At 60.0% G+C, this 12,224-nt stretch overlaps 1 protein-coding gene across 1 annotated transcript in view; it reads left to right on the top strand.

The window, feature by feature from the left end:
• The window catches only part of ADAM33 (ADAM metallopeptidase domain 33), a 40,637-nt gene extending 30,608 nt beyond the window's left edge, over nucleotides 1-10,029 (top strand). Inside the window, 8 exon segments of the mRNA XM_030948192.1 lie at nucleotides 888-927; nucleotides 930-995; nucleotides 3,856-4,006; nucleotides 4,594-4,687; nucleotides 6,427-6,675; nucleotides 7,242-7,405; nucleotides 8,464-8,481; nucleotides 8,847-10,029. Of these exon segments, the coding sequence (XP_030804052.1) occupies nucleotides 888-927; nucleotides 930-995; nucleotides 3,856-4,006; nucleotides 4,594-4,687; nucleotides 6,427-6,675; nucleotides 7,242-7,405; nucleotides 8,464-8,481; nucleotides 8,847-8,898 (834 nt within the window). The 3' untranslated portion in view covers nucleotides 8,899-10,029.
• Nucleotides 10,030-12,224: the final 2,195 nt, after the last annotated feature.

Below are 12,224 nucleotides of genomic sequence, written 5' to 3'. Positions count from 1 at the left end.
TGGCACCTTTGCCCAGCTGTGTCCCAGCGAGAGGAAGAGGATTGTTTGTGGTGTCTGGGCCCTCTGCAAAGCTTGGCTCAGGGTCTGGTTTGAGCTGGAGAGTGTTTGGAGCTCAGAGCAGGTGCGGGGTCCCCCGGAGAGCAGAACAAGAGCTGGAAGGAGAGGTGGGACAGCAGAAAGGCAGGGCAGTGGCTCTGGGAGGGGAGGAGACACTGCTCTGCAGAGCTGGAAGTTACAGAGGTCTGAGCTCTGTGAGTGCAGGGCTTTGTCAGGTGAGGCCACAGACACTGCTGGGTTCTGGATGTGACAGCTAAAACATCTGATTGACCCTCTTGTGACAGCTAAAACATCCACAGCTGCCCTTTGTTCTGCCCAGCATGGCTCAGGCTCCATAGCTGCAGTTGGTCAGCCTGGACATGAGCAGGTTCTGGGGCACCTTCTGGCACCTTCCAGCACTAAAGGGGCTTATAAAGAAGAGGGAGGGTGACTTTTTACATGGGCAGACAGTGACAGGAGCAGGGGGAATGGCTTCAAGCTGAAAGAAGAGATGGAGATGGGATATGGGGCAGGAATTGTTCCCTGGCAGGATGGGCAGGGGCTGGGCTGGAATTCCCAGAGCAGCTGGGGCTGCCCCTGGATCCCTGGCAGTGTCCCAGGCCAGGCTGGACATTGGGGCTGGGACAGTGGGAGGTGTCCCTGCCATGGCAGGGTGGCACTGGAGGAGCTTTAAGGTGCCTTCCCACCCAGACCATTCCAGGATTCTGCGATGTCCAAGGGGGAGCATTGTTAGGGGTGAAGCCTCTTCAGCGCAGACTTGTGTCACCATCTGTCATTCCTGCCCTGTGGACCCCCACTGCACACATGCCAGCCCTGCGCTCTGTCCCCAGGTGTGCAACAGCAACAAGAACTGTCACTGTGAGCCCGGCTGGGCCCCCCGTTCTGCGAGAAACCAGGGCTGGGGGGCAGCGTGGACAGCGGCCCCGTGCAGAGCCACGGTGAGTCACGTGAGTCACAATTGTCCCTGTGCAGAGCCAGGGTCAGTCACACTGTCCCTGTGCCCTGAGCCAGGGTCAGTCACACTGTCCCATGCACAGCCAGGGTCAGTCACACTGTCCCTGTGCACAGCCAGGGTCAGTCACACTGTCCCATGCACAGCCAGGGTCAGTCACACTGTCCCTGTGCACAGCCAGGGTCAGTCACACTGTCCCATGCACAGCCAGGGTCAGTCACACTGTCCCATGCACAGCCAGGGTCAGTCACACTGTCCCTGTGCACAGCCAGGGTCAGTCACACTGTCCCTGTGCCCTGAGCCAGGGTCAGTCACACTGTCCCTGTGCAGAGCCAGGGTCAGTCACACTGTCCCTGTGCCCTGAGCCAGGGTCAGTCACACTGTCCCATGCACAGCCAGGGTCAGTCACACTGTCCCTGTGCAGAGCCAGGGTCAGTCACACTGTCCCTGTGCACAGCCAGGGTCAGTCACACTGTCCCATGCACAGCCAGGGTCAGTCACACTGTCCCTGTGCACAGCCAGGGTCAGTCACACTGTCCCATGCACAGCCAGGGTCAGTCACACTGTCCCGAAAGGGCAGTCACACTGTCCCTGTGCCCCGAGCCAGGGTCAGTCACACTGTCCCCGTGCACAGCCAGGGTCAGTCACACTGTCCCTGTGCACAGCCAGGGTCAGTCACACTGTCCCTGTGCCCTGAGCCAGGGTCAGTCACACTGTCCCGTGCACAGCCAGGGTCAGTCACACTGTCCCTGTGCCCTGAGCCAGGGTCAGTCACACTGTCCCCGTGCACAGCCAGGGTCAGTCACACTGTCCCCGTGCCCTGAGCCAGGGTCAGTCACACTGTCCCCGTGCCCTGAGCCAGGGTCAGTCACACTGTCCCGTGCACAGCCAGGGTCAGTCACACTGTCCCCGTGCAGAGCCAGGGTCAGTCACACTGTCCCCGTGCCCTGAGCCAGGGTCAGTCACACTGTCCCTGTGCACAGCCAGGGTCAGTCACACTGTCCCTGTGCCTGAGCCAGGGTCAGTCACACTGTCCCCGTGCACAGCCAGGGTCAGTCACACTGTCCCTGTGCACAGCCAGGGTCAGTCACACTGTCCCATGCACAGCCAGGGTCAGTCACACTGTCCCTGTGCACAGCCAGGGTCAGTCACACTGTCCCGTGCACAGCCAGGGTCAGTCACACTGTCCCTGTGCAGAGCCAGGGTCAGTCACACTGTCCCTGTGCCCTGAGCCAGGGTCAGTCACACTGTCCCTGTGCCCTGAGTCAGGGTCAGTCACACTGTCCCATGCACAGCCAGGGTCAGTCACACTGTCCCCGTGCACAGCCAGGGTCAGTCACACTGTCCCATGCACAGCCAGGGTCAGTCACACTGTCCCCGTGCACAGCCAGGGTCAGTCACACTGTCCCTGTGCCCTGAGCCAGGGTCAGTCACACTGTCCCGTGCAGAGCCAGGGTCAGTCACACTGTCCCATGCACAGCCAGGGTCAGTCACACTGTCCCTGTGCCCTGAGCCAGGGTCAGTCACACTGTCCCCGTGCAGAGCCAGGGTCAGTCGCACTGTCCCATGCACAGCCAGGGTCAGTCACACTGTCCCCGTGCAGAGCCAGGGTCAGTCACACTGTCCCTGTGCACAGCCAGGGTCAGTCACACTGTCCCTGTGCACAGCCAGGGTCAGTCACACTGTCCCTGTGCAGAGCCAGGGTCAGTCACACTGTCCCATGCACAGCCAGGGTCAGTCACACTGTCCCTGTGCCCTGAGCCAGGGTCAGTCACACTGTCCCTGTGCACAGCCAGGGTCAGTCACACTGTCCCTGTGCCCTGAGCCAGGGTCAGTCACACTGTCCCCGTGCAGAGCCAGGGTCAGTCACACTGTCCCATGCACAGCCAGGGTCAGTCACACTGTCCCTGTGCCCTGAGCCAGGGTCAGTCACACTGTCCCTGTGCACAGCCAGGGTCAGTCACACTGTCCCTGTGCCCTGAGCCAGGGTCAGTCACACTGTCCCTGTGCACAGCCAGGGTCAGTCACACTGTCCCTGTGCCCTGAGCCAGGGTCAGTCACACTGTCCCTGTGCACAGCCAGGGTCAGTCACACTGTCCCCGTGCCCTGAGCCAGGGTCAGTCACACTGTCCCATGCACAGCCAGGGTCAGTCACACTGTCCCATGCAGAGCCACGGTGAGTCACGTGAGTCACAATTGTCCCCGTGCCCTGAGCCAGGGTCAGTCACACTGTCCCTGTCAATCACACCGTATGATATTACATTATATATATTATAATATTATATATTATAATATATATAATGTAATATCATATATTACATTATATATATTACATATATAATGTAATATATTATATATATTATATTAAAACTATACTAAAAAATAGAAGAAAAGGATTTCATCAGAAGGCTAAGCTAAGGATTGAATAGCAACGAATGATAACAAAGGTTTGTGGCTCAGAGAGAGAGCCTGAGCCAGCTGACTGTGATTGGCCATTGATGACAAACATCCAACATGGGCCAATCACAGATGCACCTGTTGCATTCCACAGCAGCAGATAACCATTGTTTACATTTTGTTCCTGAGGCCTCTCAGCTTCTCAGGAGGAAAAATCCCAAGGAAAGGATTTTTCATAAAAGATGTCTGTGACATGCAGGCAGCCCCAAGTGTGTGCCCAGCTCTGGCTGTTGGTGGCACCCACTGCCACCAGAGGCCACCCAGGGCAGTTCCCTTCCCGGGGTGGCACCAGCAGGGATGTCCCAGCAATGGGCAATGGGGTCACCCCGAGCAGGGCCGGGGCTGCTGGCTGTCCCAGCCCCTGACTGGCCCCTGTGCTCCCCTGGCAGCCCACGAGTCCATCCTGATCGCCCTGGTGGTCATCTCGCTGTTCCTGCTGCCCGCCCTGACGCTCAGCATCTGCTACTGGTACCGCCAGGAGAACTCCCTGCTGGCCAGGTGGATGCAGGAGAGCAGGCTGCGGGCCCACGGCGCCTGCAGGTGGGTGGGCAAACACCCCTTCCCTCCCTGCAGCCAGGGCAGCCCGGGCTGGTGTCACCCTGCCTGCCAGGGGCTGGGGGAGCTGGGGGTGCACAGCCCCCCTGGGAAACCCAGCGCTCTCAGCAATTCCTGCTGCAGTGTGAGACTGCTCTGGGGCTGGACAGACTGTGCTGGGACCCGGAGCCCCTGCTCCAGTGTGAGACCTGCTCTGGGGCTGGACAGACTGTGATGGGAAGCCCAGGGCTCTCAGCAATTCCCTGAGCCCAGGACACGGATGGTCCTCTGGGCAGGACAGCCCCAGGGAGGGGAGGAGGTGGCCTGGAATCGAGGAGAATTCTCATTGCTTGCAGGGTGCCCATCACAGGCTGACCATCCCTGTCACACACTGACCATTCCTGTCACACACACTGACCATCCCTGTCACACACTGACCATCCCTGTGCCCATTACAGACTGGCCATCCCGGTTCCCCAGCAGTGAGGGCTGGCTGTTAATGAGGTGTTAATTGAGCCAGGAGCAGATGGGCAGTGTTTTGGGGCAGGTGGTGCTCCCCTGGTTACGTCATTTTGCCATTTCCCCATTCCCAGCAGGAACAAGCCTGTGGGTCGGAAATCGAGCAGTGCCAATGCCAAGGCTGCTTTCACCCTGAGGAACATTTCAGCCTCCAGCCACCCCTCTAAGGTCAGTGATAACTCACTTGGGCCTGGGATAACTCGCTAAAGGCAGGGATAACTCACTGGGGTCAGGGATAACTCACTGGGGTCAGGGATAACTCACTGGGGTCAGGGATAGCTCCCTAAAGTGAATGATAAATCAGTAAGGTCAGGGATAACTCACTTGGGTCAGGGATAACTCACTGGGGTCAGGGATAGCTCCCTAAAGTGAATGATAAATCAGTAAGGTCAGGGATAACTCAGCTGCCAGGTTTGATTCCCTGCTGGGATGTGAAGCCTGTGGATATCACATCTGCTCCCAGGAACTGGGCAAGCCCTGGTGCCCTGTGCTGGTCCTGCCCCATGTCTGCGCTGAGCCCATCTCTCCTAAAACTGAGTTTGTTGAGCTCAAAGTTCCCTGGTGATCAGCAGAAGCCTCCACTGGGAAATTTCCCATATGGAAAAGGGATAGATGGGAGTGAGGGATGATCACAGCCTGTGTTGGGGGCAGGGGGGTATTTTCTGATGTTAATGAGCCCAAAATTCACACAAAGTTGGTCTTTGGCTTTGTGGTTTGATTTGTGGTGTCCTGTTCTTCCTTCTCGGGTCACTGCTCTTGGCTCCTGCAGGTTTGGTTATTCCATCATTTGGTTATTCCCTCATGTTCCAGAAGTTCTTCTATTTATCCTGTACCACACTTCAGTGAATTTTTAACTTTGAACCTGCATTGGTGCTTTTTGGGCACCAGGGCTGAATTTAGGAAGAATTCAGGTTTTTTGGATGTCTCGCATGTGCTGGAAACCTGGATTCAGCAGAGCTGACCCCGCTCTGGGTCTCCATCTTTCTCATGCCTGTGTGTTCCCCGTGGGGTTGGTGAGGAGCAAACCCAGAATCACAGGCTCAGGAAGGCTGGAAATGCCCTCCAATGTCCATCTCCAAGCCCATCACAGCCATCCATCAGTGCTGCCAGGTTCAGTACTGAACGTGCTCTGCCATGGGCTGGTCCCAGTGCTGGAGCTCCTCCTGCAGCTCCCTGGAGCCCAGGCCTCGGGGCTCTTGGGTTGCTGTTGATAATTGCTGCCCCGAGATGTGCAGGGTGTCTCTGCTTTGGCCTGAGCAGCTGAAGAACGAGTCTGGACTCTTCACCTTTCGCTCTTGAGGTTGTTTATTAATTCTTATCTATAAAATTTCCTTTCTGTCCAGCCGAGATGTGCTCAGCAGGGCAGCCACAGGCACTGTGACCGCCCCCGAGGCGGGGTTGTCCTTTTATACTACAAACTACATATAACATATTTACACTGAATTCCCAATACCTATCACCTGTGTTAGACAGTGCACTTCTACTCTAAACCAATCCCAAAGTGCCAACATCACAGCAGAAAACAGAGAACAAGAAGAAGAAGAAGAAAGGCTGGACACGCCCAAGTTCCTCCATCTTGTCCCCAAAACCCCCATACCAAAAATCCTAAAATCTGCATTTTCACCCTGTGATCATTTTGTTATTACACCATTCAAACCTGTGTGACTTTCAGGCCCTCATACAAAGCTGGTCACTTGCTCCAGGGGTCACAATCAAACCCCCAGGTGCTCTGGGCTGTGCCAGGGTCTCCGAGCCCCCCGGCGGGGTCCCAGCAGCTCTGGACACCCGGAGGGATGCGCTGAGTTCCGACACGGGGGCACAGCTGCTGCTGAGCCCCGGGAGCAGGCACCCCAAGGACGCTCCCCCAGCTGTGCTTCTCTCCCTTTCTCCTCCTCTCCCTCTCGCAGGGCCCTCGGAGCGCGTTCGTGCCCCGGCCCGGCGCTGCCCAGCCCGGCTCCCAGCCCATCAACGTGGTGCACCCGCTGCGCCCGGCCCCGCTGTGCATCGCCCCCCGGCCCAGGGACCCCCGCCCCGCCCGGCCCCCGCCCCCGGCCTGCAGATCCCCCCCGGGCCCCGCCAAGGCCCGCGGCGCCGCCCAGGCCAGGCTGCCGCCGCCCAGGAAACCTCTGCCCTGCAGCCCCGTCAGGAGCCCGCAGGTGAGCTCTGCTAGGGACACAGGTGACCCCACAGGTGAGCCCTGCTCAGGGAGACACAGGTGAGCTGTGCTGGGGGACCCCACAGGTGACCCCACAGGTGAGCTCAGTCCCCCCAGGCCCACGTGAACTCTGTTTGGTGACCCCACAGGTGAGCTCAGTCCCCCCCAGACCCGGGTGAACTCCTGGCCCTGTCTGGGTTGGGCTGGGCTCTGTTCAGGATCTGTCCCAGCCCCCTGAGGCTGCGCCTGGGCTGACATTGCAGGAGGCCCATCACACCTGAGGGCGCTTTAGGGTTTTTTGGGTGGTGCTCTGTGCTTTGAAGGATCTCAGCTCTGCAGGGAGGGAGGTCTGTGGGGCTCTGCAGGGGGAGGGAGGTCTGTGGAGCTCCCTGGCTGTGCCCTGAGGGCTCTGTCTGTGCCCTCTGCCATGCCAGGTGCCCCCCAAGCTGTGCAGGGAGGTCTGTGGGGCTCTGCAGGGGGAGGGAGGTCTGTGGGGCTCTGCAGGGAGGTCTGTGGGGCTCCCCGGCTGCCCCCTGAGGGCTCTGTCTGTGCCCTCTGCCATGCCAGGTGCCCCCCAAGCACGGAGCCCCGCGCCGGCCGCTGCCCGGCAGCCCCCTCCTGGCCAAGGCGCTGCCCCCTGGCCCCGGACAGACCCTGCTGGTCATGGTCCCCCCCAGCAGCCCCAGGCTGCCGGGCACCAGAGCCTCCAGCCCCGCCACGAGGCCGCCAAAGTGAGTGGGGGGAGCTGGGGCGCCCCCCGAGCCGGGCTGTGGGCATGGGGGGCCTGAGGGAGGGACACCCCAAAGGGCTGCACTGCTCCGTGGGGCGGCCAAGGGGTGACCAGGGGGGCTGGGAGGTGCCAGGGAGGGAGGGAGTGCCACCCCTAGGAGTGCCCAGACCTGGGGGGAGCTCTGGGACTGCTGGGGATCGGGGAGTGCAGGGAGGAGGGAGTGCAGGGATCAGGGAGTGCAGGGATGGACACCGGGGAGGAGGGAGTGCAGGGATGGACACCGGGGATCAGGGAGTGCAGGGATGGACACTGGAGATCAGGGAGTGCAGGGATGGACACCAGGGATCAGGGAGTGCAGGGATCAGGGAGTGCAGGGATGGACACCAGGGATCAGGGAGTGCAGGGATGGACACCGGGGATCAGGGAGTGCAGGGATGGACACTGGGGATCAGGGAGTGCAGGGATGGACACTGGAGATCAGGGAGTGCAGGGATGGACACCGGGGATCAGGGAGTGCAGGGATGGACACTGGGGATCAGGGAGTGCAGGGATGGACACTGGGGATCAGGGAGTGCAGGGATGAGGGAGTGCAGGGATGGACACTGGGGATCAGGGAGTGCAGGGATGGACACTGGGGATCAGGGAGTGCAGGGATGAGGGAGTGCAGGGATGGACACTGGAGATCAGGGAGTGCAGGGATGGACACTGGGGATCAGGGAGTGCAGGGATGGACACTGGGGATCAGGGAGTGCAGGGATCAGGGAGTGCAGGGATGGACACTGGGGATCAGGGAGTGCGGGGATCAGGGAGTGCAGGGATGGACACCAGGGATCAGGGAGTGCAGGGATCAGGGAGTGCAGGGATGGACACTGGGGATCGGAGAGTGCAGGCATGGACACCGGGGATCAGGGGGTGCAGGGATGGACACTAGGAATGAGGGAGTGCAGGAGTGAGGGAGTGCAGGGATAAACACCGGGGATCAGGGAATGCAGGGATGGACACTGGGGATCAGGGGGTGCAGGGATGGACACTGATGCTCTCTCATCTTTCCCCCTGCAGACCGATGCCACCTCAAAGGTGAGTGAGGACATTTACAGACCCCTGTGCTGGGCTGGGAAATGGGGACCAACCCACCTTCCCAGGGGCTCCTGGATGGGCCATGGTCCCTGTGGGTACTCCAACGGGGCACCTGTGTCCCAGGGAAGGAGGATGTGGGGTTTGTTTAGAGTTGGGGGTAAAGCCCACGTCCTTGACAGTGCCACTGGTGCTCCCAGCTCTCCTGCACTGCTGACTGCTCTGGGTGTGGGGCAGGGGACCCACTCCTGACAGCCAGGCTTGTGTCCCTGGAGAATTCCTGAGCTGGGGAGGGGGTGCTGGGGCTGGGGGGAGTCTGGTGCCTGCACTCAAACCTGTTGTCTCCTTTCTCTTTCCTCTTGCTCCAGGCCAGTCCCAGCCATCAAAGTCCAGTCCACCTCCTTCTCCTCAAAGAAGTGACAGTCCCAGGACACCTGGGACAATCCCTGACCCCCCTTCCTGAGCTGGCTCTCCTGATTTGCACTGCTGTGGCCACAGGGCTCTTGTTTTAGTAACCCTTTTGATACCAGAGGACTATTTTTGTAAGACAGAATTTGCATTCAGCACAACAAACTGTAGTGTGGGGTGAGAGGGGACATTGGTACATGGCTGGACCGGGGCTGGTTGGGGTGGGGTGTCCATGATGGAGATCCCACCACGGCTGGACCAGGGCTGGTTGGGGTGGGGTGTCCATGATGGAGATCCCACCACGGCTGGGGGCTAGTTGAGGTGGGGTGTCTATGATGGAGATCCCACCATGGCTCTTGGCGCTGCTTCCTGGCCAATCTCCCTCCCAGCTGTACTTCTCTGGACATTGCACACAGGCTGGGAGGGGGTGGCTGGGGCAGTGACCTTCCCCACCAATGGAAGATGCTGGTGACAGCATGATGTCCTTGCAGCTACCTCCTCCTCCTCCTCCTCCTCCTCCAGGCCTGGAGCCCCCAGCCTGCAGCTCCACGCCGGGCACCTCTCGGGGCACGTTTGCCATGACAGAATCCTGGTGCCCAGCTGGGGCTGGGCCACGCAGTGCTGGGACATTTCCATGAAGGATCCAAGTTCTCAGGCTCCCCTGACCTCGTGTCCCACTGCACAAGGAAAGGCAGGTCCAGGTGACGATCCCGGGCTCACCTGGAAGGAGAAACTGTCTGGGAACGCCTGAACACCCCAAGTGCCGGTGGCAGCTGCTTCCAGGGGGCTCCTGAGGGGCTCGGGAGCCCCCACAACGCTGCCTGTTCCTGCCAGGCCCAGCACAGGCTCCGGGAGCTGCTCACGCTCCGAGGGAAGGAGCCACAGGCGGGAACCAGAGCAGGAAACTCCTGCCCGTGCCAGCGGCTTGTCCCTGCCCTGGCCAAGCCTCTGCATCTCTCTGTGCCTCAGTGCCCCTCTGGGGGTGTTTTCTACCTCACAGGGCTGTTGTGAGGTGTGACAAAGGGGTTCCTGGGGGCTCCCACCCCTCCGTCCAAGGTGCTGTTGACCTGCACAGTTGGTGCCACTTTCCTGTGACTTGACCTGCGGCTCGATCAGGGTCTGAGATGACAACAAAGACTTGGAAAAGTCCCCTGGCTCCTCTGGCTCTTTTCTTGCTCCCTGTCCCCTGAGCCTTCAGGCACCATGGCCAGCAGATCCCAGGGTCCCGTAAACCTGGGATCCAGCTGGGTGTGACCTCTCAGATCCCGTCTGTGACCTGGGGAAAATGTGTCCTTTTGGGATGATGTAGGTTCAGGGAGAGCCCTCAGGCAGCTGCTCTGGGCTTCCATTGTCCCCAGGGTCCCCATTGTCCCCAGCTTGTGGGGGAGGCTGCCTCAACCCAAGCTGTCCTTACCTCAGGCTGTGTTCTGAAGTTGTTGGATTCACACCTGGGTGTTCCCTGAAGCATCCTCAGGAGGAATTTCTCCATGGAAAGGCTGGTCAGGCATTGGCAGGGGCTGCCCAGGGAGCTTTGGAGCCCCCATCTCTGGAGGTGCCCAAGAAAGGCCTGGACATGGCACTCAGAGCTCTGGGCTGGGGACAAGGTGGGGATCAAGCACAGCTCAGACTCAGTGACCTTGGAGGGATTTTCCAGCCTCAGTGATCCTGTGTTCACAGGGTTCTGTGATCCCTGGTACCTCCATATGTTTCATGGTTCATGGATATGTGGCTGGAATCAAGGATCCAACATCTCCTCTTAGTCTGGTAACAAAATCAGAAAACCAGTGTCATTGAGATTGGAAGGGAGGGGGGTTGGTTGGGGCTGATCTCGAGATCAGTGGCCCTGGGCTTGGACTCTGGCCCACCAGTGGCACCTTCCTGCCACCACGGGCCCTTCCTCTGGCCCTGCTCAGTGCCCCTCCACGCTGCCCCAGCAGGGCAGGACTGGGTCACACTGTCACATGGGGTCACACTGGGTCACACTGTCACACTGTCACACAGGGTCACACTGTCACATGGGGTCACACTGGGTCACACTGTCACACTGTCACACAGGGTCACACTGTCACATGGGGTCACACTCTGTCACACTGGGTCACACGGGGTCACACTGTCACATGGGGTCACACTGGGTCACACTCTGTCACACTGTCACACAGGGTCACACTGGGTCACACTGTCACATGGGGTCACACTCTGTCACACTGGGTCACACGGGGTCACACTGGGTCACACTGTCACACAGGGTCACACGGGGTCACACTGTCACATGGGGTCACACTGGGTCACACTCTGTCACACTGTCACACAGGGTCACACTGGGTCACACTGGGTCACACTGTCACATGGGGTCACACTCTGTCACACTGGGTCACACGGGGTCACACTGTCACATGGGGTCACACTCGGTCACACTCTGTCACACTGTCACACAGGGTCACACTCTGTCACACTGGGTCACACGGGGTCACACTCTGTCACACTGTCACACAGGGTCACACTCTGTCACACTGGGTCACACTGGGTCACACTGGGTCACACTGTCACACAGGGTCTGGGGCCTCAGGCTGAGCTCTTCAGGCTGGGGAGGGGTTGGCAGAGCCCCCTTGTGCCTCAGGGCTGCTGCCCCCCAGGGCCCATCCCATCCCACCCCATCCCATTATCCCATCCCATTATCCCACCCCATCCCATTATCCCATCCCATGGCATCCCATCCCATCCCATTATCCCATCCCATGGCATCCCATGGCATCCCATCCCACCCCATCCCATTATCCCATCCCATCCCACCCCATCCCACCCCATCCCACCCCATCCCACCCTATCCCATTATCCCATCCCATTATCCCATCCCAGGCAGGGCTGTGGAATCTGTTCAGGGCTGCAGCTCGATGCTCCCTGCCGGCCCAGCTGTGCCCAGGTGTTCCCAGCTGTGCCCAGCTGTTCCCAGCTGTGCCCAGGTGTTCCCAGCTGTGCCCAGGTGTGCCCAGCTGTGCCCAGGTGTGCCCAGCTGTGCCCAGGTGTGCCCAGGTGTTCCCAGTTGTGCCCAGGTGTGCCCAGCTGTGCCCAGGTGTGCCCAGGTGTTCCCAGCTGTGCCCAGGTGTGCCCAGCTGTGCCCAGGTGTGCCCAGGTGTTCCCAGCTGTGCCCAGGTGTGCCCAGGTGTGCCCAGGTGTGCAGCTGGGTGTGTCCATCCCGCCACACCCACTGTGGGACGCGTCCGAGGCCCCGGCAGGGCTCGGGTTTGGGTCCGGGAGGGTTTGGGTGCCCGGTGGCACTAGATGGCAGCAGATGGCAGCAGATGGCAGCGGATGGCCGGGGATGGCCACGGACCCTCTGC

The sequence above is a fragment of the Camarhynchus parvulus genome, chromosome 4 (assembly GCF_901933205.1).
Source record: "Camarhynchus parvulus chromosome 4, STF_HiC, whole genome shotgun sequence".
Classification (NCBI taxonomy): Eukaryota; Metazoa; Chordata; class Aves; order Passeriformes; family Thraupidae; genus Camarhynchus; species Camarhynchus parvulus.
Note: the sequence above shows the minus strand (reverse complement) of the source record. Positions and strands in the feature narration are given on the sequence as shown.